Source organism: Epinephelus moara, chromosome 2, assembly GCF_006386435.1.
Source record: "Epinephelus moara isolate mb chromosome 2, YSFRI_EMoa_1.0, whole genome shotgun sequence".
In the NCBI taxonomy this organism is placed as follows: Eukaryota; Metazoa; Chordata; class Actinopteri; order Perciformes; family Serranidae; genus Epinephelus; species Epinephelus moara.
In genome coordinates, this window is record NC_065507.1 from 41,010,804 (window position 1) to 41,038,506 (window position 27,703).

A 27,703-nucleotide genomic window follows, 5' to 3' on the forward strand; every position below is an offset into this window, starting at 1 on the left:
GCGTATGTTAGTCACAGAATTAAACCAGCAAGCACCAAAGAATAAAGGGTGAGTGGTTGTAAAATAAAGGTCCACCACATTAGTTAGCTGATGTTGTGCAATGTTAAACTGGTCATACTAATGCAATGTAATGTTAATGCTAGACTCGACTACATAGGCTACAAGGCAGAGCCAATCACTTGTTCACTCTGTCTGGGTTTGGTTGCGGTAGTGCCATTCATGAATTTTAGTGTTGCCAAGACAGGGGAGCTGTTCCAGTCTTGGCACGGTAGGTTGGTTGTTCACTGAAGCTAGCAAGGTGAGGAATAACATTATAGAGAGTGAGCCAGCTGCCACCACTTCCTGGCCCGGTACCACGGCGGTCAGCCGGCTTCCACCTCAGTTGCTTCACTGGTGCATTAGTCGGTGTCTCCAGCTTTCATCCCTGATGCCCTGCCATAGCCAACCTCAAGCAGGACTTGTTTTAAATACTGTTATTTATGAAATAAAGACAAACTGATACTTCTGTACTTCGTGGTGTGGTTGTCATTCTTCAGCTTTGCACATGGGTTGAATGGGTTTAATGTTAAGGTACCTATAGGCCCCCTATTCCTGGTGAAAACACTCCCTACCGAACTTTATTACATAAGGTTACACCTGCATTTCAGGAGGAATTGTGCAAAGTAGCATAATGTTTTCTAGCACAGACTATATTGAAAGTTTTTGATTTGATTTTTTATATGTCTTTTTGTGTGACTTCAGTCAAAACTAAACTAGTTTTATATAGTCTATGATAGCAGCATATAGCCTAGCTTCTTAGCCTTAGCTAACTTGGTAGCTTTGAGCTAGGTGGTCATGTTTCAGCAACCAGGCTTCATTCTGCCAAACTCAGCTCCACTCGTGCTCCACCTCTTTGCCCTTTTTTGGATTAGCCAGGAGTTACGCAGAATCAGGCACTGCCAAGATGGTGCAGCTGGGAGCTTCCTACTGAGCTTCAAAAAGGCTCTTCAGAAACCTACGGGTGGCGTCATGGAGACTATTGGTGTGTCTCAAATCACATACTTCCGTTAGTACACTTCTATGTAGTACTGTATACTATGTGCACTATGTACTCATTGGCGTAGTGCGCGAATTTTGACAGGGTAGTGTTGTCTCAAACCAAACACGGCTGTTGTGCACTCACCGGAAATGATGACCACAAATTAGCTAGTTAGCAAACTAACATAAGCATTTGCGTTATCGTTCGTGGTAACAAATCATTACAGACTGCTAAATTAACCCAATAAACATACTGCTGGCTTATACCCGACAATAGTATAATGGTGCTTATGCAAAAAACACATATATTTGCACAATACAGCGATGTTCACGGTCGTGCAGTCCTCGGCCGCTATTTCCAGTTTGAAAAGTGGTCCCTCCCCTTCCGCTACGTAGCCAAGATGGCGACCATTGAGGGTGAGAAGTGTCCATAGTTCCACACTCAATTTCTTGACCGTTTTGAGTGTACCATCCAGGTACTCACAGTGCACTGCATTTTCCATACTTATGCACTTCTGCACTCAAAATATTAAATGTAAGTAGTACAGAAGTACGCGATTTGAGACACAGCATAAGTCCATTATTTATACAGTCTATGGATGGGAGCACTGTGATTTGTCTGTACCTGCTCCAACATCTGGATGGTGCCAGCCTGCTCGTCCAGCTCCTCCTCCTGATCCTTCATCTTGGCCTCCATGTCCCGAAGCTGCTTCCTCATCTGAGTGATAAAATACAATACAGAAATAGTAATAGAAGGTACATAATATATATATATATATATACACTGCTCAAAAAAATAAAGGGAACACTAAAATAACACATCCCAGATCTGAATGAATGAAAAATTCTTATTAAATACTGTGTTCTTTACATAGTTGAATGTGCTGACAACAAAATCACACAAAAATTATCAATGGAAATCAAATTTATTAACCCATGGAGGTCTGGATTTGGAGTCACACTCAAAATTAAAGTGGAAAAACACACTACAGGCTGATCCAACTTTGATGTAATGTCCTTAAAACAAGTCAAAATGAGGCTCAGTAGTGTGTGTGGCCTCCACGTGCCTGTATGACCTCCCTACAACGCCTGGGCATGCTCCTGATGAGGTGGCGGATGGTCTCCTGAGGGATCTCCTCCCAGACCTGGACTAAAGCATCCGCCAACTCCTGGACAGTCTGTGGTGCAACGTGGCGTTGGTGGATGGAGCGAGACATGATGTCCCAGATGTGCTCAATTGGATTCAGGTCTGGGGAACGGGCGGGCCAGTCCATAGCATCAATGCCTTCGTCTTGCAGGAACTGCTGACACACTCCAGCCACATGAGGTCTAGCATTGTCTTGCATTAGGAGGAACCCAGGGCCAACCGCACCAGCATATGGTCTCACAATGGGTCTGAGGATCTCATCTCGGTACCTAATGGCAGTCAGGCTACCTCTGGCGAGCACATGGAGGGCTGTGCGGCCCCCCAAAGAAATGCCACCCCACACCATTACTGACCCACTGCCAAACCGGTCATGCTGGAGGATGTTGCAGGCAGCAGAACGTTCTCCGCGGCGTCTCCAGACTCTGTCACGTCTGTCACGTGCTCAGTGTGAACCTGCTTTCATCTGTGAAGAGCACAGGGCGCCAGTGGCGAATTTGCCAATCTTGGTGTTCTCTGGCAAATGCCAAACGTCCTGCACGGTGTTGGGCTGTAAGCACAACCCCCACCTGTGGACGTCGGGCCCTCATACCACCCTCATGGAGTCTGTTTCTGACCGTTTGAGCAGACACATGCACATTTGTGGCCTGCTGGAGGTCATTTTGCAGGGCTCTGGCAGTGCTCCTCCTGTTCCTCCTTGCACAAAGGCGGAGGTAGCGGTCCTGCTGCTGGGTTGTTGCCCTCCTACGGCCTCCTCCACGTCTCCTGATGTACTGGCCTGTCTCCTGGTAGCGCCTCCATGCTCTGGACACTACGCTGACAGACACAGCAAACCTTCTTGCCACAGCTCGCATTGATGTGCCATCCTGGATGAGCTGCACTACCTGAGCCACTTGTGTGGGTTGTAGACTCCGTCTCATGCTACCACTAGAGTGAAAGCACCGCCAGCATTCAAAAGTGACCAAAACATCAGCCAGAAAGCATAGGAACTGAGAAGTGGTCTGTGGTCACCACCTGCAGAACCACTCCTTTATTGGGGGTGTCTTGCTAATTGCCTATAATTTCCACCTGTTGTCTATTCCATTTGCACAACAGCATGTGAAATTGATTGTCAATCAGTGTTGCTTCTTAAGTGGACAGTTTGATTTCACAGAAGTGTGATTGACTTGGAGTTACATTGTGTTGTTTAAGTGTTCCCTTTATTTTTTTGAGCAGTGTATATATATATATATATATATATATATATATGTATATATATATAAATATAGTAAGGTTAAGTAAGCCTGAGCAATATATCAATATTGTGACATGAGACTAGACTTTGTCTTCAATTTTGGATATCTTAACATCATGTGTTGTCTTTTCCTGGTTTTAAAGGCTGCATTACAGTAAAATGATAATCATGATTATTTTCTGAACTTAGCAGATTGTTATATTATTATCCACATTACGGATGATTATTTATCACAAATCTAATTGTGTAAATATTTTGTGAAAGCACCAACAGCCAAATGTACTGCATTGTCACAATGCTGATACCAAGGTATTTGGTCAAATCTTTCATGATATTTGATTTTCTCCAAATTGCCCAATCCTAACACAGAATCTATTTATTTGGATGGGCAAATAACAATTAAATATTTTTTACTGGGGGTTTTAATTTGAAGGACAGACTGGATGTCTTGACTAACTGCAGTGCTGATAGAGTTGCTGTGGCAACTTGCATTCTGCAAGTTCTGTATATAGTTTAAGTACAAAGATCTTTATAGAAGAAAAAAAATCAGCAATAAATACAACAACACACAAAGAGGAATCATAAAAGCAAAAGGAAGAAGGCTAAGAAAAAAAGGGGAAAAAAAATAAAAGAAAGAAGACCTTGGCCAGGGATGCCTCATCCTTGGATTCCTGCGAGTTGAGGTCCTGCAGTTCGGCCTCCAGCTGGTCCACCTTCAGGTTGACTGCACACACCTCCAGGTCCTTGTCCTGAAGGACAGAATGTTACGGTCAGAACAGACAGGAGGAGATGGGCGGGGACTGACAGTTCCCCAGTGACGTGATGATAAGCAATTATTTACTCAGCTCAGCAGGTACTAGCTTCAAAGTGTACACATAAACACAAACACAAACACCGTTGTGTGTCATATATGTATGTATGTATGTATGTATGTATGCCATACTGGTTAGTTCAATTTTGCATTTTATCTGTTTATCTGTTTTTTTTCCCATGTTATAATTTTTAAGATTGATCCCTCTGTATTTTGGGCATTGACTCATCACATAACAAGTACCTTATCTTTAACACATAGATTTGGCAGACTGACTGATCTCTGACAGCTAACCTATAGATACTGTGACTAACGTCATCCTAATATGACTTTCCTAAACTGACCTTTGAAGCCACTAAAGTAAAATTGAAGTTGAGTATTGGGAACATCCGGGTTCAACTGAGCTTAACAGAGGACAGAGCTAGGTGAGTGATACAGTGTCACTAGGTGGACCTGTCCAACTAGTCAAGCAAACAGTATGGGGCTGGACAAATATGGGTTTTTAAAGGCAAAGTTTACTTAAAATGTATATTCATCTTGTTTCTAGTAAGTTAATCTTTTGTGTACACATTTCATTAGAGAGAGTAAATACAATGAGAGACTTTACGATGCAGATGCTTCGGTGTGAAATTAATCTTATGGCATGAAATGAATATTGAATAAAGCAATTAAGTAATATGTGAATGAACTATTTTAAAGTTAGTGGAGAGCCTTTAAAAAAAAAGAAAGAAGATGTCCTTAGTTGTAGCAGTCTGTGGGTGTATATTTGAATCTGTCTGGACCCTGTTGCTGAGAGACCCTGTTGGATCTTGTGTGCTGTTATTTCAGTTTTTAACTATTACACGCCAGTATATAGCTTTTTTTTACATTTTTTTAATTTTTTTGTTACAAAAAGGTATAAGCATTTTGACAATTAATCATGTATGGCATTTATTAAGCACAAATTCCATACATGATCTTATTCCAACTACATGAACATGATCATTTGCTGCCTTTCCCTCATTTTATGACATTGTAAATTTCTTTTGGTTTTAACTTGTTGGTTATCAATAAAGTAATCATGTTACGGTTTGAATATTTCTGACTTTAAATAGTAGTTGTGTGAAAAACTAACAATCCAAACATAAAGCCTACTTGCTAGATTTTTTTCTGTATCTTGTCAGTCAGACATGCTCTTCACAAAATCAGCCTTGCACATAGTCTTTATCATTAGATGGAGTTTGCTTGGTTGTCAAGTGATATATCTGTTGACATGGAAGCTATGTAGAGGAAAGTCAAGCTCGTAACAGCTACTGAGCTTACATGTCCACGCATCCATGTCCAGGACAATTCAGCAAACTTCATATACTAATAAGGGCTATCACTGTGTTCTAATCTCTCCCTTATTGATATAGGGCACGAAATTTATAGTACAAACATTTTATTTGAGTGTCTGGATTCTAAGTTTATCACACAATAAGGTTTGAGAACTGGTACGCATATATAGTTTCCGAACCTTATGTGATGGGTTCAAAATGCAAAAAGGACAATATAATTACAGTTGCAGCAGAACAGAGTCACTGGAAAGTCTAGAATCCCCTTAACACTTCTACACCTTTTACACCTTTTTAGGCTGTTACATCTATGAGTGGTTCCACTTGAGTCACTACCAACCATCAAAATAAACAATTTATATACACCACAGAGTGGAAATTCCTACCATAACCACAACAAATCTATGATGCCGTATTAGGGTCATGTAGGTTGAAAAAATAAATAAATAAACAGAGGGCCAGGAGAGAGGGCAATATTCAGGAAAACAAACTCTGAATTTCTGAGAAATTAAGCCATAAATTTATGAGGAAAAAAAAACACATGGATACTGTCTGAGATTAAAGTGGTAAATTCCTGAGAAAAACCTCACTATTTTACGGAAAAATAACTTGAATATTCTCTGAGATTTAAGTCAAAATTTACAGGAAACCCCAGCATACTGAGAGGCTGAGTGACTGTTATTTAAACATCTAATCAAGATGTCCCTGTAATAATGGTATAAGAATAGTTCCACAATGAAAGTTGTGCTAATGTCCGTATGTTACCTGGCCATCAGCTGGACATCCCTCCTGGGTGTCCTAGCAATGTTGAAATATGACATCAACACCAACAGGCAGCTCTTCTGCTCAAGTTTAGGTACACACTCTAAACTGCAACAAATATAATATGCTAGATCAAAAACTAAATGTAAACTTAAATTGCAGTTGTACTACTACAGACAGTGCCACTGTACTGGATGAAAACATTTTCCTGGCAAAAAAAAAAAAAAAGTTAGTGGCCAGGCAGTGCAATGAATGCATGTAAACATACATTGTAAACAAAAATTGTAGCAGAGCTACTACTACAGACAGTGCTGTACTGGATGAAGTTTTTACTGGCAAAAACATATTGCTGGCCTGGCCAGGTAGTGCAGAAAAAGTACAAGTATGTATGTTGTATGTATGTATGTATGCGCATAAACTTACAACATAAACATATTATGTTTATGTTGTAAGTGTATGCGCATACATACATACAGCATACATACTTGTACTTTTGCTTCATTGCACATCTTGCAAACAACTCCAATCTCGCTTGAAAAAGAAAAATATCGCCGAGTTTCACTGGTGGCGTTCGCTCGTCTGTACGTACTCCGACAGCCTTAAATGATGCGCCTTTTTTCTTAAAATTTCCAGAAGACGAAGCGCCACAGCCCACATATTTAGCCATAGCTGCGATGCTATGGCTAATGGCTAACAATAAATATGACAGCAGCGAATACCCAACATAATGCCATTGATTGGCTGTCAAGCTAAACAACCATTGCAGGTATTGGCTGGGCAGCGTCTGGTAGGGCTGCACGATTCTGGAAAAAATGAGAATCACGATTTTTTGGCTTATAATTGAGATCACGATTCTCTCACAATTTTTTTCAACATAAAGATTTATTGTGCTTATTTCCTTAAATGCAACAGCTGACAGCCTGACACTGACTGTAAAAACGATAAACTTTAGTCTCTTGTCTTCTCTTACAGCTTTTGAACAATTTTAACAATAATATCAATGTTGAACAACATTTTTTGAGGTAGGTATTCCAGGCCTGGAATTAAGTCATTTAGGGCAAGGCCACTTTGGCCTTTGATAAATAAATTTACTGGGGCATCACGGCCAAAATGTCGGGCACCAAGGCCAAAACCAATGGCGCAATAACAATATGTGCTAATTACACTGAATGGAGACAAAACAATATAGTATTGAGTTTATTAAAACTGTAAACTGAACATTTGACTTTTCCACAAAATGCTGTGTGATAAATGTTATTAAAATGTGAACAATTCATAATTTTCATTGTTATTGTTATGATAAAATAAAGTCTAAATGGACTAAGGAAGATCAAAATTAAACGTTTCAACACCATGCATTTGACAGGAGTATTCACCTAACATAGCCTACATATCTTTAATTATATAATTATTTATGTCTCTATGTATATTTTCACATAAATCCCTAATATTTGATTTGCCTTTGAAAAAATCCTCTTCCTTCATTTAATTTGACAATGTTTATTGTATTGTATTATATGTATTAATTCTCTACAGAATCTTATATGTTCTTTAATGTGTGTTCAATTTATTAAAAGGAAATAAACAAAAAAACGTTTATGTGTGTTCAATTTATTAAAAGGAAATAAACAAAAAAACGTTTTGGTGAACCCTGCAGCAAAGTGGACCCTCTTCCTCAGAGAGGATCTTTGCCTCCCAGTTTGTTCCTGGCGGCAGAGCAGAGTGAACCGTCTTTCTTCTCAGAGGATCTTTGTCCCATGAGAGCAGGCACTCAGCTGCTCGACGTGTCCGCAGTGTAAACAACTTACGCTGGAGATTTGACAGTCAGTAGAAGCACATTATGACCCTTTGTAAAAGTTTCTGTGTGGTACCTGTGTTGTACATGAGCTAACGTTAGCGGCTAAGGACTGAGAGGCTGACTTGTAAGGGGTCCTCCTCACGTTGTCGGCTCTCTCCTGCTCTCGCTGCTTTCCAAACTGCCGGCCGGCTGTCGCTCTGCATCACGTGGTATAACGCTGCGTTGTTGGGAGCGCTTGTTTTCATGCAGATGATGTCCCGACTTCCTGCACGGGCGGGGCCGGCAGAATCATCCGTCATTAAAAAGTAGATCGCATATGCATATGAATAGAGATCACGTTTTTATTACGATTAATCGTGCAGCCCTAGCGCCTGGTGAGCATGTTTTTTTAATCATCACTGACTGACAGTTCACTGTCATCTGTCACTCATTGCACAGACAAACGCTCACAGTGGAGTAAGTATTTACTGTTCAAGTCACAAGACTCTGTACAAGACAGTGCATATGAGAAAAAAAAAAGAAAAACAGTAAAAAACTGGTCGGGGATATTTGAGAGAGGTGAGGAGCAGTGTGCAACTGCACAGTAAAACAGCTTAGAGGGAACAGTGGTACACAGTGCATTCAGCACTTTCATACATAAGCAAACACTGAGCCGCAGAGGACATGAACCCCAGTCTCCTGGGCAAATGTCCTGTGCTTGATCCATGCATCCACCACATGGACTGGCTGCACTCTCTACTACATCACCATACTTTCTGGTAGAAGTAAAATTATAAATTCTTTCTCAGAAAATTCAGAGTTTTTTTTCCAGAATATGACCACCCCCTTTATCCCTCTATAATGGCCCGATTACGCCGTGGTAACACAAACACACACAGACACAAACTGGAGCACACAGGAACAAACCTCCAGCTGCTGTCGGAGGCTGAAGGCGTCTCCGCTTAGCATGTCTTTCTCTCGGGCCAATTTCTCCCTCAGGCTCCTCTCCCTCTGCACCTCCTCCTGGGCTGCACTCAACTCACTGTCAAACCTGCACAAAAAAACACATACACACACGTTGACACACTCCTCTGATTAACACTGACTAAACACTCTAATGAAGCCACAACCACTGCTACATTGATGACATTTAGGAAGCTAAATTCATAAAGTAAAGTTCAAGGAAAAATGTAATCATTAAAAATGTGCTGAGCTGGTCAGAGAGAAGATCCTACATGTTAAACTACAGCATGCATATTCAGCAGTGCATATGCAGCTACAGAGCATGTCCCCTGATAGTACCCCCCACCCCCACCCAACACACACACACACACACACACACACACACACACGGTTTATCAGCAGTACAAATGAGCTAGAGATTTGTGCGTCCTCTCTGCACAGCATGATGCTATAAACAATCTGGAGCACAATATAGTTTTTCTTTACAGTTATTACTGTCACTACAGCAACACCACTGGACCCTTCACAGTCTGTGGGAACACGGCAGAATAAGGTAATACACCTGTGTGAAGTCACTTATATCTACAGACACCTGCTCAACATGACTGTGTGTGTGTGTGTGTGTGTGTGGGCGGGGGTGGGGGGGCTGTACTGACTTCCTCTGCTTCTTCTCCAAGTCGTGGTTGCGGCTCTGTTGGCCCTCCAGGTGAAGTTTGGTGTCCTGCAGTTCAGCGGTCAGTCGTTGGGTTTTTTTCTTCAGCTGCTGGATGTTTCGCTGGGACTCCTCGTTGTCAGCCTGCAGGTCGCTGATCTGCACAAACACACGGGCAGCTAATCAGAACTGGAAAAGATTCCCTGTTGCTGGGAATTGCACAGAAAAAATGTCATGCAGTGTGCAATGACTTGAGAGCCTTCCAGGCAGACATATAATCTATACACTACATTCACATTACAACAGCTTGAAAACTGTCTTCATTGAATATACAGTGTCACATGTTCACTAAAACAAACTTACAGTCTACAGCTATGCTGGTCAGCTGTGCTTTGACATAGATGCTAATGTCAAAATGCTAACATGCACACAAGCAGAGTGCTAACACCCTGATGTTTACCTGGTATAATGTTTACCATGTTCACTATTTTGACTGAAAGTTAAAATAAAAAATTATTATTAATCAGTTAATTCATTCATTTAATCATCTGGGAAACAGGGTTTCCCAAACTTTCATTTATGTGTGGTGGCCTGCAATATATTGATTTTCAGTCTTGGAGATATGCCCCTCTGTTTCTCTCTCAAACATGGCGCCTGGTGTGATGTACTGCTGTGGATGCCGCAGCATAACATATTTTAGCCACCTAAAAAAATCCATATCAGTTTAAGTGTATGTTATATTGGAATATTTGCTCTGCTTTACCTTACCACTTATCAAGCAGACCAGAAACTGTGTTTGCTAAGTGATATTACTGTTTTTGTAAATGGAGTCTTGGTAGCTTTGATATAACAGCTTCAATTCTCTGTTGGAAAGGGCTGTCTGATAGCAAGGTTAGGTTGCAAAAAATATTATAAATATTGCGTACACTTGAATTGATATTTATTGTGGTGGGCTTTTTTTAGGTGGCTAAAAACAGACTAACTGAGGCAGAGTTTGCTCACACTGTTTGATTTTATTGTAGGATTTTCCACCCGAAGTTATTGTATATAAACATTGTGATTTGGTCTATAGTTTTGTTGTCTTTCATTGGCCCTGAATGTGTGAAGTTTCCATGTCCATAGCAACACTAGATTTGTTACTGTAAAATAAAACAACAAAAACTTACCTTGATTCATTTTTGATTTGTTTAAAATATGGGATTGTGTTTTAAGTCTTCATCAAGACAACATAGTTCCTGAACCCTCAACAATCACTAGATAAGAATGACATGATATGAGCTGAAATCTTCACAGATAGTAAGATAGTCTCCTACTACCCTGACTAGATCTGTAACATAATGGATATTTTAAACTTGAATTGTCTTTCAGGGACTTTGGAGTTGATGTGAGCCTGAGTTTTGTACTTACTCTAGCTTGTCTGTTAGGGGTGTTGGGTTATACCAGTATTGACGATATGCGCTATATTTAAAAAAAGGAAATGCTGACATCATGTTAATATTACACATAATAATATCTTGTACAGGGCCTCATAAATCCTATCCATTTCTTTCTGTTCCTTGTGATAATTGTGTAGTGAAAATCAATAGCACACCATCACTACCTGCTGTAAATTTAAATGACTGAAAGTATTTAAATTGTAATTAAATAAGAAGCTTGGAGGTGTCTAATTTGGGTACAGCCTTATATCGCACCATAAAGGACTGTAACTTTTGACTTCATTCGTTTCTTAAATACTTACCTAAAATCAATGAATTTGACAGTACATGGAGAGTCAAGCTGCATGGTCGTCATCATATCAGAGATGGAACACAATGGTTTCTAGTGGAAGGTGTGTATCAGTGTGCACTCACCCTCCTCTCCAGCTGTCGTTTGTTCTGCTGCTCCACCTCCAGCTTGTCATCGAACTCCTGCTGCAGTCTCTTCTTGGTGAATTCAATCTCCCTGATGGCTCTTTCATACTTCAGCCTCCACTCTCCTCCTGTCACATCAGCATGATCACAGTCAGCCTCATCTTTTTGTTTCATATCTGAATATGCATACACTTGCTGCATACCTCCCATGTAACATGTATTTTTCCAAAAGGACAAGGCTAATCTTAGTAATTTAGCAAAGGCACACAATGTTGGCATGAAAAAATGCATTACAAGATCCCATATTCTGATTTTCTGGGGAATTTAAAATGGCCAATTTTTATGTTGTGTAAAGCCCAGTTCAGACCAATGATTCGCGACCAAACAAGTTCAAAAACAGGCAACTACTTTCAATGCTCTGTTCCTTGCTGGGGGGGGGGGGGGGGGGGGATTGCACCAATATCAAAAGGATCTTTATCTTTCTACTGCACAGACAGCCCAGTTTTATGAGACCATCTTTCCAGCAGTGAAAAAATTCTTTAAGTGAATGACCAACAAACCAAATGTTGACAATTTTCATCATGTCTGAGTACATCCATTTGTGGATTCCACTGCTGCCTCTACGCAAGTCCATAAAAAACACTGATTTAATTGAATCATTAAGCTCAACTGAAGTAAGACCATGAGCTACTGATATTTGTTTTGATACTAAGATGCTCACCTACAGCCAGTTTAAAACCGTATCCATTATATGAAATTCTTTTACTTTACTGAATAAGTCAGTTCCAATACTTTCAGACACATTTCAGTGAGACCTATACTGTTTTCAGGTATCTTTGTACGGCACAACCCACACATATTGAATGTACTTTGAGTCTGACATGAAGAATACCTTCATGACTGTGTTGCAGTGCCAGTTCACCTGAAAGCTGTCAAAGCTCTGCTATGGTACAAGCGAAGCTGTTCAGACCTATGCAACATGAACATACTTCGAAAAATCAATCTACATTCGTAAAGTCTGCATGGCACACAATGACAGCTGGCAGCTGGCCTGCAGGGCGTCTGCAACTCAATCCCTACTTATTTTTTCACTTTTAACTGATCAATTTCTAATGTACTTCTTCACATTGAATTTTTGCTGGGCTTTTGTCAAAGCATCGACCACACACCACCCCTATGGTTCCTGCACCTCCACTGAAGAAAACAGTATGGGAGTGAATTGCTGCTATTGTAAGGTCTGTGTGGGAGTATGTGTATGACCAGTTCATGGACAGTTTGTATCAAGACGTTTACATTCAAACCAGTGCTTGTTTGTTGAGCTTCTATTAACAGATTGTTCACAAAATTAACCTATTGTCATCAAAACACTGATTGTGACCACTTTTCCTCTTTATGATTTGCGTTGGTTAATCTCTGGTTGTTTCTTAGGCTGAAGTTTGCTGTGTTGTATTTGATTTAGTGAAGAAAATGATCAATTAGTTGATTGGTAGAAAATAACAAACAACAACTTTGAAAATCAATTGTAATTTTTAAGTTAGACTGTCAAACGTTCTCTACTTCCAACTTCTCCATTTGCTGCTTTTATGTGTTATTTATTGCTGTAAATCTACAGTTTTGGACTGCTGATCAGACAGAGAAAGTTGTCAGGTTAGGTTCTTTGAAATTGGCCATTTTCAATACTTTCAATTGGTTATTTAATAGGCTAATAGCGTTTAATAAAAAAATGAGAATAACTGCCCTACAGTTGTATGTCTCCACACACCAGTTAAGTTTCTCTTACAGTTTACATCCATGTCTGTGAAAACATGGATGCTTCACACAAGTCTTCCCCCTGAGAGCACAGGGTTAGGGTTCTATACAATTAGCACAGTTTCAAGGTTGACACCCAAGATTAGTGTCACCAATATATGACGTTGAGTTTTGTCATATTAGCAAATTAATTATTGAGTTATGGCCAAAAACATATTTTGTGAGGTCAAACTGACCTTGACCTTTGACCACAAAATTCTAATTAGTTTATTTTTCAGTCCAAGTGAAAGTTTGTGCCAAATCTAAAGAAGTTCCCTCAAGCTGTTCTTGAGATTTTGTGTTCACAAGAACGAGATGGGTGCAAGGTCACAGCTAAACAATAAATCATAATGGGTCCATGTACGTTTTGAACGTAATTGCTTGTCTTTTATTTCACTATTTCACAGTATAGTTGTAATTGCGGACTAGACATGGCCGATTCGACGATAGATTCAGCTTGTAGTGCTGTCGGTCTTTCCACACATAGCCTACCCCCTCTAGAAATTTCTGCCGAACAGTGTTTACAAATTGCTGTTTTAGGTTCATTCTCGGATATAATGCCTCCATACTGCCGACATGTTTGCTGTATTAAACCACGAGTTACCAGGCCCCCAGTTGCTGGCAGGCTGAATATGTGCATCACTTCATTTCTGTTTTGGCGAGGGGATGTTGTGTTTCAGCGCGGCAATGTAATGTAGCCAATATATTCCTAGGCTTTTGGATCACTCTGTAGTCTAGGCCTATTCTTTTCATGGACATAACAGGGCAGTGAACTAGTCAACACGTCACCTGTCGATCTTTGAATTCTTTGCTCAAATGTTCCACCAAGTTTGTGATGTCTCGTATTGTCTCCCTTTGCGAGGCAGACTTTCTCGTCTTTTTTCACGTGCACCAGCACCGAATGTTGATACAGGTGTTGTCATACACACCATTTGCGCAAAATGTGCTCCAATAGGAACAAGGAAGGCGTTTCTGTGCATAAATGAATAAAATAAATCAAATAAATTAATGAACTGAATCAATTTAAAAAGTACTGGTATTTTCCAAATGCAGTATAGTACCGTTTGGAATACTCTAGTAAGTACCGTTTGGAATACTCTAGTACCGCGGTACTATTATAGTACCGGTATACCGTGCAACACTAGTAACAAGTGGGCATGGCATTATTCCAGGTGTACAGGCTAAGCAAGACTGTTTAACTTTTGTCAGTTGTGATTTAATGCTGTTATCGAGTTATTGTTGCGATTGTTTGCAGCTAAGTTATTGGTTTGTTGGCTTCACCAAAGCTAACTGATGTTAGTTTGCTAATGCTTGTTCACAGACATAGTCTTGCATGCAACTAAACATCCTCTGTACTAACCAAGACCCTTTGTAACACATATCTCATACACATACTCATTCACAAATTGTCTGTCAACATAACTACACCCAAAGAGAGGGAACTCAAAGTTCCTGGTCCTTTGTGTTTGTCCTGACCACAAGGTCAGAAAAAACCTCCCCCGTCTGAAGCCATCTGTGATTTGGCCATCTTGTAGGTTTCTGTCGTAAGCCATTTTGTTTTATAGGCTCTCTCTCGCTCTCGCTCTCGCTCGCTCTCTCTCGCTCTCGCTCTCTCTCTCGCTCTCTCTCTCTCACATAGACACACATCCACACACACATATACACACACCATGCTTGTTTATAGTTAGTTAGAATTTCAGTGTTTTGTTTCGCTTTGTTTTCTTCATGAATACATTTATTTGGAGTCGTAACTGCTGTCTGTTTAATATTGCAAAAGAGTGAAAGAATAGTCAACCTCTGCTATGTCAAGAACTCTGAAATCCTTCAGCCGTTACTATTAATATGGTCATTTTGGTTATAGTTTTTAATTAAACTATCAATCAGAGTTCCAAATTGATAGTTTATTGAGCTTTATAAGACTGATATCATTGACTGGCTATCATTTTTCCCTTTTCTGGAATGGTGCCCCATGAGGTGATGTCATGTAAATTAAGCACGGTGGTGTGGTGGTTAGCACTGTCGCCTCACAGCAAGAGGGTTCCTAGTTCGATCCCAGGAGGAAGCCCTTCTGTGCAGAGTTTGCATGTTCTCCCTCTGTCAGTGTGGGTTTTCTCTGGGTACTCCGGCTTCCTCCCACAGTCCAAAGACATGCAGATTGGGGACTAGGTTAATTGGTGACTCTAAATTGGCTGTAGGTGTGAATGTGAGTGTGAATAGTTGTCTGTCACTATGTGTCAGCCCTGCGATAGTCTGGCGACCTGTCCAGGGTGTACCCTGCCACTCGCCCAATGTCAGCTCCATCCCCCCCACGACCCTCAAGAGGATAAGAGGTTACAAAAATGGATGGATGGATTAATAATAATTTACTATTTCCCATAACCATTTTGATACTTTAATTGGAGATCTGTTACAAGGTCAGGCCCGTGTTAAGGCTTAGATCCCAACAACTGTTGCTGCCATAGACTGTATGAAACTGTCCTGTGTATTACCCAAACACTTGAAGAAAAACGCCAGGAGGTGAGGTGTGTGCATGTGTGTGTGTGGGGGAGAGAGGGGAGAGGGCGAGAGGGAGATGAGTGTGTAGAGTGTGTTATTAGTTAATAATAATGCCACTTATTAGGCTTCTGTGCATTGATAGCTCCTTTTTATTTTTTCATTATGTATTGCTCCTTGGTTAGATATGTGATTTATTTATTTATTTATTTATTTTTTTAAAATGAGCAACAATAACCATTGCTACTTTTACTACGTTAATTTGCTTCTGTTTCAAAATTGTCATTACCAAAAGCTAATGGCGCTATCTAGAGCCAGTGTTAAGTTTGTTGTCCATTCTTTTCTATTTTCAAATCCTACACACCAGATCTTTAACTGAAGAAAATGTGAATCAACATCTGCCAATTCTTTATCGTAATCATAAATATTGCATGATGTAGGTGCAGTCGCTTCCAGCTGCCTCTCTGTCAGCTCCGCTACATTCGTGCTAAATTTAGGCTTTTATGTCTATTTTACAAGTGGTGGTGGTGCTTTTTGTTGTTGGACCTGGACGGTGGTGGCAGGTGGCTGCAACTTTCTCATCAAGATGACGAAAATCAACTCACCAGTCTGTAAACTCTCCTTCTGTTGACCTCTAGCTACCTAGATAGAGGTTTTCAAATGTATACATCAGTGCCATTCAACCACAAGGCTCATTTTCTACATGCCCATCTGACAGAGCAGAGGACTCTGGTGAGAGCAGGAGAGGGGGCTTGTGCTTTACGGTGAATAAGGACTGGTGTGACGGTGGGAATGTAAGGTGTACTGCTCCTGCTGTGGACCACTGCTATACACCGTTCAGAGGCGGCTACTGTGCGGTGCTGCCAGTGTTCAGGAGAAGCAACAGAATGGCGGTCTCGTTGGGGTCAGTATGTGTGGACAATTAAATCATTCCACAACCAGAATCCATGGGTTACCAGAACCATCCAGAAACATGGACAATTATAAAGCAGCAGCCAACAATGCAAGAAGATGCAAAAAAAGACAAAATTACAGTGTACACGTTAAAGGAGCTGGAGGGATCACATTTCACTGGAGTTCCTTGTATAATTCCAAGTTACAAATAAATGATTGATTGAATGTATATAAGCCGTCGCATACGTGTATGTATCCTTGGCTGCCCCCCAAAAATACCTTGCCTTATTGAAACTATGTCCCCGCATATATGTTTCCACCAATGACTAGAAAATGACAAAAGATGTGCATTGTCGAACATCATGCAAAACCTCAAAAGATTATCACAACTTTGAGTTTTTTTTATTTCACTGCTGTCTGAGTAGTTTCTACAGCCGTCACGATTTTTTATTTCACACCGCAAATCCATGTACTCTCTCAGCTGGCAGGAAATGTGGGGATTATGATGTCAGTTTCTTAGTATGAATATATAATATAACCATAACAATTGCAATTACAATTAGTACAAACGGCTGTGTTAAGATTGACATCAGCAGCCTCCTCATTCATTTCAATGACACCACTGGGTTGGCACAATGGGATCTAAACGCAGAGGGCCCCAGCAAAATAAGCTCAGGAATACAACAAAATGCCACATACCAGCAAACATTCCTGGCAGATAACATTGCGACATTAATGAGATAATTCTCAGGCAATGTGGCTCTATTTCCAGTCTGAACAACTGTTTACAGGGTCATATGTAACACAGCTACTTAGGCTTAAGTTGTCCCAACTCAACAGATGTGATAGAACTCACAGAACTGCCACTCAGACTTGATCCGTACACACCCACACAGTCTTGAGAAGACATCTAATCAGTCAAACACCTGCGTGGGTGTCCAGCAGCTTTAGCACAAGGCTGACAGTTAACATTTTTATGAGTGAGTTTTTAAAGCAACATGACTATCAGAAGTCTGGGCAGATTCGTAAACATTGCTGTAGTGGGGTGTATCTGTCATTCTGTTCACATGCTGTCTGTGTGTCTAACCTGTGTCGTCATCTTCCATCTCTCCATTGAGTTCAGATGCCCTGATGAGTCGAGCCTCCATCACCTCCATCTCCATGGACTCCATCTGCTTTTTCATGTTGTCAAACTTGGCCTGGTGGATCACAAAAGAAACAAAACAAAAAAAAAACAGTTTCTAACACATCTGTCTCCATGGATTAACCTGTGAATTCTACAGGTTTTCGTGTGTTGGAGCCCAACTAGAAGCACATCACAAAGACAGAGAGGACCACATTCTCAGGGGCCCATGGAGGGAAGTTTTGGTAGTTGTTAAAAAACTAAGATCACACTAAGTCCTGTCATAATGTGCTGATGCTACTCGTGACCTTCAGTGTGTACCTCTGGGGTACTGGCTCTTTGTCAAGTTCCTCGGGTCATTCCTGAACAATGTTTATGGTGTGGCATGGTGTATTGTCCTGCTGGGGGGACACCGCCATCAGGGAGTGCCCTTGCCATGAGGTGTTTGGGTTGGTGAAGCATGTCAGGTGGCATCCACATGAATACCAGGACATAAGGTTTCTCAGCAGAACATTCAACTGTTACAAGATTATCAATGTTATTCACTTGACAGTGGTTTTAATATTTTGGCTGATCGGTTTATATGTCTCTTCAACTTCGGTAGTTGTGTCATTTATTACATTAGATGTTTCTCTCAACTCTTATTTTCCTAAGGATCCACCACGATACTTTACTGTATAGATTAATCCAAAAATGGCACTGGTCCATTCCACTGCAAACATTCCCAACATGCAATGAACCTTTCCCTCTGTGTGGATTCCCACATTGCCCCCTTGTGCCTCTTCCTCACTCACAAGAAGAAAATAAATCCATCCCACATTTCTATAAGCCTGGCCATTTGGAGGCAGCCCCTCCCAATGGCTATCTGAGCAGTCACAGGAAAAAATCTATCCCAACATCCCCCAATAAAAACAGAGAAAGAAATCATGTCAAAAATGTCAAATTGTGAACTAAATGGATGGAGGAAGCTGGGGGAGGGCAGTGCTGGAGAAATGGCCTGACAATATGATTTCACAATTACAGTCCTGGCTCTGGCTCTGGCTCTGGCTCTGGCTCTGGCTGTGTGTGTGTGTGTGTGTGTGTGTGTGTGTGTGTGTGTGTGTGTGTGTGTGTGTGTGTGTGTGTGAGGGAGCAAGAGAAGAGAAAGCTGGTGGATAGCTGAAAAACAGGGAGCAGCTTATAGACAGCTTGTGTCCATGTCAGAATGACTGCATGATGCACTGCACTGTTGCAGGTGTCAGTGCAGCACTGGCTGATCTGCTGTTTTGGCAGAATATGTTTTGAATGATATTAAGGTTCAAACCTATGCTAAGATTTCTTTTAAGTCTATCTTAATACTACAATTGCATGCCAGATACTGTATACAGTTTGTTGAAAGTGCTAATGGTTACTGTAATCATTCCTCCTCTCCAACATGGCTGTGAAGTGATCCCTTCAAAGTGCCTGTGATTGCACTGTAAAATATGGGGAGCGAACCCAACGGTCCTCTGCTAAAGTATGTTCCAAAGTTCAGCTGAAGCTAATACAACGCTACAAATTGAGGCTGGAGATAGACAAATCGAGGTTTTGTATTTTTTTTAATTGTGTGTAATTTTATTGCAGGTATTTTGTCCCAGACAACATTCTCAACACTTTCTACACTCGAAGAAATAAGAGTTCCAAAAGGGTTTTTCCTGAAGGGGTGAGGTTCTACCCAGAACCATTTGCTTCTGAAGAACCCTTTTTTGAAAAAAGGGTTCAATATTAGCTTCATATTAACTTCAGCTGAACTTCACTAAAAGGATGTTTTGCACTGTATGAGGACCATTACTGACAATGTAGCTATAGCTCTATAAACTGAATCACTTTACAGCCAGTATGGAGAGAAGGAAGAACGAACAAATAACTTACAATGCACAATGGATTTGCAAGTATTACAGTGAGATCCTGTAGAATTAATACAACACATGCAGAGCCTATCCTTTATCAACTGTACAGGTGGGCTGAGATTAAAAGGGAGTCACTGGAGCTCATGCAAAAACTACTTGCACAGACAGATTTGTTCATAAGAGGCACGTAAAAGTGATTCAGAAAAATTTCAAATTCATGCAAGGTCCAGATCTGTCACTGCAGTCCTATACAGATACTCTGCATTTCTCCAAAAGCAAAAAACACTTTGTTTGACTTGAGAAATGCTATTCCTAAATCTGCATGAATTTGGAGTTTAAATATGATACAAAAATTAAGTAAAATTTTATGCAAAAACCACCATATCATCGAGGGTTTGTTTGTTTATTTTTTGTGTTTGTTTTGTATTTTTATTGGCATCTTTTTCTGCAACTTAAACGTGTAGTTGTTGTCACTCTGACAGCTGCCTCAGGGTCTTTCTGCAAGTCTTTGTCCAGGACCATCTTCCATTGCACCCGACAATGTAACATCACCCACTGTAGGCCACAATATTCTCTCGATTAATATTTCCAAGATTCTCATGTCCCCTTGACATTCCCTCATATTAACCAGGGAAGGACAGTTAAAAATGAAGGACACTTTTAAGCATCTAACCTCAAACCATTTCCTCTTCATTTCAGTCCAGTGCTGCTCCAGCTGTAGTTGTATTCATTTTCTGACTGTTTTGGGTTCTCTAGTATCAGTACTCATGGTGCTGAATTTGATATATATTCGTTTACTGGTTTTTAACAACAGGACTTGAAGCTCAGCAGTCTGAAATTCTTCTTTTTACTCTTTGGTAAAACATTTTGTGAATGAATGAAAACTTGCTCACAAACAGAACAGAGCAGATAGGCTTATAAGGCAACTTTGGGCTGTTGATGCAAATGGTCAAATCTCACAAATGCACCACTGCTCATGAACAGATGGCTTGTAAAGGCTGAAATAAGGAGTTCATAAATAGTTTTTAGAGATGTTTTTTGTTTTTGTTTTTTTAACAAGAGTGTACAAAACTGTTCTCACATGAGGCCAATGTGAGCACTGTGCTTCACAATAAAATGGCATATAAAAAAATGCATTTTAGAGGTCTGACATGGATATGAACGAATGTCAACACAATTTCAGAAGAATCCAAGTGTTTATAAGTGGTACAAAATGCCCCACAAGTTCAAAGGTGTCTCAGAATTAGTATGTGACTTTATGTGCCTAATCTGGCAAAAACAGTACAAATGTCATTATTTACAGTGTTGTAAATGCGACCTTATAATAATACTCCAGCAACATCCTGTAAAAACATTTTTTTCAGGGAAACAAAGAAAGAGAAATCTGCAAAGATTGAGCTACAATTACTTTGTGAAAAATATACGTGTCGGAAAATCTACTGCTCATGTGAAAAAAAGCCTGCCCTGTATTATAAGCATAACATTCGTAGTAATCTTTGAAAAAGTGTATTTGTTCCTACAATGAAAGACTCAGGGAAGAAGAGCATGTTCTGTGCTTGAACTCTCCAATATTGAATAAATTAAAGGCCACATACATACAAACTGGAATTTTGTTGTGTTATAGGTAAAAAAAAAAAACATATTGAGACAGAGAGGTTTTACAGCTCAACAGGCTGTGCTCTCCTGCTGCACACACCTGAAGGGGATCATTTGATCCTCTACATGGGAATACACTGGTTAATGTGAGTTCCTGTATATATGTGTGTGTGTGTGTGTGTGTGTGTGTGTGTGTGTGTGTGTGTGTGTGTGTAATCAAGTGTCAGTATGGACAAACAGCAATGAATTAACAAGTGACAGAAGAATGTTGGTTCCTGTGTGAGATCATACAGGAAATGATTCATTTACACACAATGCTATTAAAAGGTCCAGTATGCAGGGAATATATTTGCAGAAATTGAATATAATATAAAAGTATGCTTTCTTGGGGCTTTGGTGGGTAAGTGGATAGAGCAGGCGCCCCATGTACAAAAGCAACGTCCTTGCTGCAGCAGCCACGGATTCAATCCCAGCCTGCGGCTCTTTGCTGCATGTAATCCCCTCTCTCTCCCCATTTCACACTGTCCTGTCTATTAAAGGCATAAAAGGCCAAAAAAATAATCTTGAAAAAAAAAGCATGTTTTCTTTTGTGTACAATCGCCTGAAAATGAGAATTGTGTTTTTGTTACCTTAGAATGACCCATTTCTATCTACATCGGGAGCAGGTCCTTGTTAGATTGCCATGTTGCACCGCCATGTTCCTACAGTAGCCCAGAACAGACATACCAAACACTGGCTCTAGACAGACTCATTTGTGCCTTCCCATTTTCATGTCAGCCATTGTAGTGGGAAGCCTAAATCGTTTTTTTAACGTGAAATTGCTTTACTCAGTGTTTTTAGCGGTATAAATCATCAGGTCCCTTTGTTTTGCAGAGAACAGTCCCCAGCAGCTAATTCAGCTCTCAGTAAAAACCTCCTGAACAATGAACACTGAAGGAATTCAAATCGGGAGTTTCAACTGGTTGCAATCTGCAATTCTCATGGCTAGATGCCACTAAATCACCCTAAATCTTACACACTGGACCTTTAAAAATTACATACATAGACATAATGTTACTAATAGACATATGATAATGTTGTATAAATCTCTCTTTTTAAAAAAAAAATATATATATATATACATATATATATTTTCACGGCTTTTTGCCTTTAATGGACAAGGTGAAATGGGGAGAGAGAGAGAGAGTGGGGGGGATGACATGCAGAAAGAGTTGCAAGCCGGAGTCGAACCTGCGAACCTGCGACCGCTGCGGCGGCAATGATTCGCCTTTGTATATGGGGCGCCGGCACTATCTACTACGCTACCGATGCCCCAATCCAGCACCTCTTAAATCATTCCACTTCTTTCCATTTTCACTTTGTCTCCCTCCACCAACGCCATCTGGTTGACTTTTTGTTCCGACAACAACATCAGTACTCCTTTAGAAACCTTACAATATACTGTACTAAAAAATCCCACAAGATCAAAGGCAGTGCTGGCTAACTGTTCCGCTCTTTAATAATTCAAGCTGATGTACTAATGTTAAATTTATATACAAATGAGCAGACATTTAACTATATTTTACAATGCGCCTTAACATTAAACTTCATGGTGAAGTTGGAGAATGTGGCTGTGTTGTAGAAAACTTTATTACCTTATTGCTAAAGGGCTAATTGGGCAATAAACTGTTATCCATCTCTATTTGCCATCACAATAAAGTAGCTCCATTTCCATTTGCCTTAATAGAACTCTGCTCGGAAAAGAGCATCAAGTGATGGAATGGGTCAGTGCTATAATGGACACAGTGACACATTAGTTCCCTGGTGTGCGACAGTTTTAATCAAAGCTAAACTTGAGAGTTAGACTGCAGCCATTTAATGGTGCAGTATGTGAAGACAACAAGACTCTCTTATTACATGACTGTGTCACTTAACAACAGTTCCCCTGTTATCTTCTGTGTGTGTGTGTGTGTGTGTGTGTCTCTCTCTCTCTCTCTCTACCTGCAGGTCCTTGATGTCCTTCTCAAGGCGAAGTCTCTCAGAAGTCTCAGTCTCCAGCAGCTGGGAGGCCGACTCCCCAGTGTTCCGCTCATCAGCCAGCTCTGACGACAGCTCTGTGATCTGATGCAAAACAAAAACATACATACACACAGTCACACACACATAGAGCAAGTGTCAAGCATGTTTATACTGTATATATGTTCAGTTTGGACAATTTATTATGTCACAAATTGACAGAAAATGACAGAAAACACATAAGAACTATGTTCTTTAGCAAAATCAACACACTCTTCAACCAAAACTTAGTTGAATGTTTATTTGGGGAAAGACACCTATATTTCCATGGACGGATATGTAGAGGATATCACATGGCATATTAGTTTTCCTCTGTGGCTCTCCCCATTAGAATTACATTCCATTTTCATAGTAAGTGAACACTGGGGGTGCTTGTCATTTGGCTTTTTACATGTTTCCTCGCTTCCTGGATGACCAGGAAATTAATCTTGTCCACCATTATGCCTCAAGGCTTGAGCAATGATACAGGAGACCATCCTTAGCAGAATTTTTTTTTTTTTTTTTTTTTTTTTTTTTTACAGAAGTCTATTATTGGACTGAGAGTCCCCTGTAGTGGAAATCTGTCAGTGACTGGATGCTGCAGCTGACTGGACGGCTCTGGTCGCTACAGTTTTAAAGTGGGACAAACAACAGATTCAACTTTAAGGTGTGACACCATCACCATGTTTAGATTTTAACTCTTAAAACAACTTTTATCATTCATCAGATGATGTTGTAGCAACATGCACCCACCTACACTTGGACAGCATATCACCTTCTCTGTGTAATACAACTCTTCAAAAATACAGCATCTGAAAATCTGTTATGTGGTGTTCCCCATGGTTCCGTCTTTGGCCCACATCTGTTTGCTTTGTAAATGCTTCCCCTTGGACAGATAAAACTCTTTAAAGGTATCTCCTATCCCTGCTACGCAGATGATATTCAACCATACATTTCATTTAAGTCTTAAAATGTAGCACATTTGTCTGTTTTAAATGACTGCCTCAACGCCTCTACAAAAAACTTGATGTCAGATCATGTCCTACAGCACAATGCTGACAAAACAGAATCTTCTGTTACTGTTCCACCCAGTCTTGTCCCCATGTTAATGGAAGGTCTGGGTTCTCTTTCCTCTTCTGTTAAATCCTCCCTATGAAATTTAGGTGTCACTATGGACCAGGTTTTGGCTCTGACTCTGGCACACAATGAAACTCAGGGCCATTGTGTCACCTGCAGAGATGGAAATTATGAGTTACGCTTTTATCTCATCCCGTCATGGCTATAGTAATTGTCTTCTCACCTGCCTGAGCGGAAAATCCCTGGATAGCTTACAAGTGGCCCAAAATGCTGCTGTGAAGCTTTTTACCAGGTATCAAAAAGGTCTCATGTGACACCTATTTCGATTTCTCTTCACTGGCTCACCATCAAATTCAAAATCCAATTAAAGGTTCTTGTGATCACTTATACAGTTCTACATGGTCAGACACTTGCCTACCTCAGAGATCTACTGCAGCCCTACGTTACAAAATCTGATGTCTGATCAGGGTTTGTTGATTGTTCCTCCCTCTAGGCTCAAGGGACATATTGGTACAAATGTAATATAATATTAAAAACTTAACTTTTAAACTTAAAATTAAAAACTGTGTTTTCGTTACCTTAGAATGAGCTGTTTATGCCTACATACAGAGCAGGTCTTCTTCCATCGAGCCCACCATGTTGTTTCTACAGTAGCCCAGAACAGAAAACCAAACACCATTTGCATATTTGCGTTGGCCACTGTAGTTCTCCTACATATTTGGCACATGGGAGAAGTTTCAGTTCTGCAGCCTCACTGCCAGATGCCACTAAATCCTACACACTGGACACATAAGACAAATGAGAAGCACCCAGGCTGAAAACCAGTGCTACTACGTTAGGTGAGCAAAAACAATATTTGAGATAGCAACAAGCTGCTTTTTTAACTCTATTTTACACGGTCATATATATATATATATATATATATATATACATATATATTTTAATCTTGAGGTTTGTTTGCTACAGTTTATTTGTGTAGTACGGTTGTTATATACTGTACGCTGTATAGTATGCTGTACGTAGTGCAATGTGTCTAGCCTTTGTTGTCTTCTTACATTCTGAATTTTTATACTAACAATATTAATCTTGTACAGCATGCTTTGGCAATAATGTCTCCAACTATGGTTAAGCCAGTATGCAAAGCTGTCATGTGTCTAACTTTTGTGAGAAAAAATTCATAATTCTTTATATTTTTTCTCAGCATTCTGAGATGATTCTCAGACATGACCTTAATCCTCCTCTCTACACGTGTCTGCCTGTGTCTGTGTTTTTACCCGGCTCTCAAGGCGGTCGCTGTTGAGTCTCAGCTCGTTCCTTTCTTTCTCCACCTTCTCCAGCTTCTGCTTCAGCTGCTGGATCTCTTCCTGACAGGGAAATACAGACAGTGTTAATGACAGACAGACAGACAGACAGACAGACATGTTTGTAAAGATACAGCAGATGGAGTGAATTAATCAGCATATAAACTCATAATACTCATAATTTTGTTCATTTTTTGTGTAATTGTAGGGTTGTACTTTACACAGTTTCATATATCATGTATATAAACTAAGCACAAAAAGTAAGGAAATTTGTGTTTGGTAGATTGTTTCTTTGTTGTAACAATGCTTCTGGGCAATACATCTTATTTCATTGGAAAGCCTGTTTATTTCCCTTTCAAATGGTGTCACATTTGTAAGGAACTTGCATTTGTGGGATGAGCAGCAGAGCTGAGTATGTGGGTTGCACCCATGAAAAATTTGCCAAATCTTCTCTGCAAATGCCAAATAGCTTTTTTTGCTGTTGCTATTGACACTTGTTTTGAGCTTCTGTTACCCCCAGGTGACAATCAGGCACCTGATTGTCAGCACCTGTGAGCATGGGCCCTGCTGCAGTGATCAGGTGGTGTCTGCTCCAAGAATCAGCATGCCATGTTTGACTGATCTGGATAAGGCCTGTGCAATAGGGCAACTTCAAGCTGGTGTTCCGCAGAACCAAGTTGCGGCATTATTTGGAGTGAGCCCTAGTACCATCTGCAAACTGAAGGCCAAGTTCCATATAATGGGGGATGTAAGAGACAGGCTGCATAGTCGGCGTCCCAAGAAGTCCGTTTCCTCATCCTGTCAGCACTTAGGAACCGTAGGCAGTCTTCATCAGATATGCAGTCAAGGTTTGCAGGACGAAATAGCCGACGGCTCTCTGCCCAGACAGTCTGGAGCAGACTGCACGCAGCCAATCTCCAGTCTCATAGGGCTGCCAGGAGGCCTGCCATGACTGCCTTTCACCGCCAGGCCCATTTGCGCTGGTGTCAGCAACAAATGCACTGGAACCTGAACATGTGGAGGAACATTATGTTCAGCAATGAATCCAGATTCTGCCTATGGCAGTTGGATTGTAGGGTCAAAGTGTGGAGAAGACGCGGCAACCGCTTTGCTGATTGCTGCACCGACAAAGTAACATCTTTTAGTGTAGGTCGTGTGATGGTGTGGGGTGGCATCTCCCTCACTGGAAAAACGAGGCTTGTCGTCATTGGAGGCAATCTCAATGCAGAGAGATATCAAGATGTAATTCTGCAACAAGTGGGAATCCCATATCTCCGCAGTCTGAGACCTAACTCTATCCTCCAAGATGACAACGCTTGCCCCCACAGAGCAGGGTTTATCAGAGACTACCTCCAGAATTTGGGAGTGGAGAGGATGGAATGGCCTGCCAACAGTCCTGACCTCAACCCCATTTAACACTTGTGGGATCAGCTTGGGCGTACTGTTCGTGCCAGAGTGACCAACACCACCAAGTTGGCTGACTTGCGACAAATGCTGGCTGAAGAATGGGATGCCATCCCACAGCAGTGTGTGACCAGGCTGGTGACCAGCATGAGGAGGAGGAGGTGCCAGGCTGTTGTGGCTGTGTACGGTTCTTCCACACGCTACTGAGGCTCCTGTTTGTTAAATGAATAAATTGTTAAATTGCCAATATGTCTTGTTTCTTCAGACTTAAATCATCCAATCCACCAAACAAGAGTCAACAGCAAAAAAAAGCTGTTTGGCATTGGCAGAGAAGATGTGGCAAATTTTTCATGGGTGCAACCCACATACTCAGCTCTGCTGCTCATCCCACAAATGCATGTTCTTTACAAATGTGGCACCATTTAAAAGGGAAATAAACAAGCTTTTCAACGGTATAAGATTTGTTGCCAAGAAGCACTGTTACAACAAAGAAACAATCTACCAAACACAATTTTCCTTACTTTTTGTGCTTAGTTTATATTGTGTTTTTTTATATGATATATAATATATTTGGTTGGGGGGAAAAAATTGATACAGCATTG

At 40.6% G+C, this 27,703-nt stretch overlaps 1 protein-coding gene across 21 annotated transcripts in view; it reads right to left on the reverse strand.

Annotated features, from left to right (window-relative positions):
* myo18ab (myosin XVIIIA b) overlaps window positions 1-27,703 on the reverse strand; it is a 237,305-nt gene that overhangs the window by 52,886 nt on the left and 156,716 nt on the right. For all 21 annotated transcript variants that reach the window (XM_050055414.1, XM_050055407.1, XM_050055399.1 and 18 more), the window contains 8 exons: window positions 25,671-25,760; window positions 23,266-23,385; window positions 17,786-17,897; window positions 11,524-11,651; window positions 9,678-9,832; window positions 8,986-9,109; window positions 4,037-4,144; window positions 1,643-1,735 (listed from right to left, as the gene is read on the reverse strand). In XM_050055414.1, the coding sequence (XP_049911371.1) occupies window positions 1,643-1,735; window positions 4,037-4,144; window positions 8,986-9,109; window positions 9,678-9,832; window positions 11,524-11,651; window positions 17,786-17,897; window positions 23,266-23,385; window positions 25,671-25,760 (930 nt within the window). The remainder of the gene's footprint in view (window positions 1-1,642; window positions 1,736-4,036; window positions 4,145-8,985; window positions 9,110-9,677; window positions 9,833-11,523; window positions 11,652-17,785; window positions 17,898-23,265; window positions 23,386-25,670; window positions 25,761-27,703) is intronic.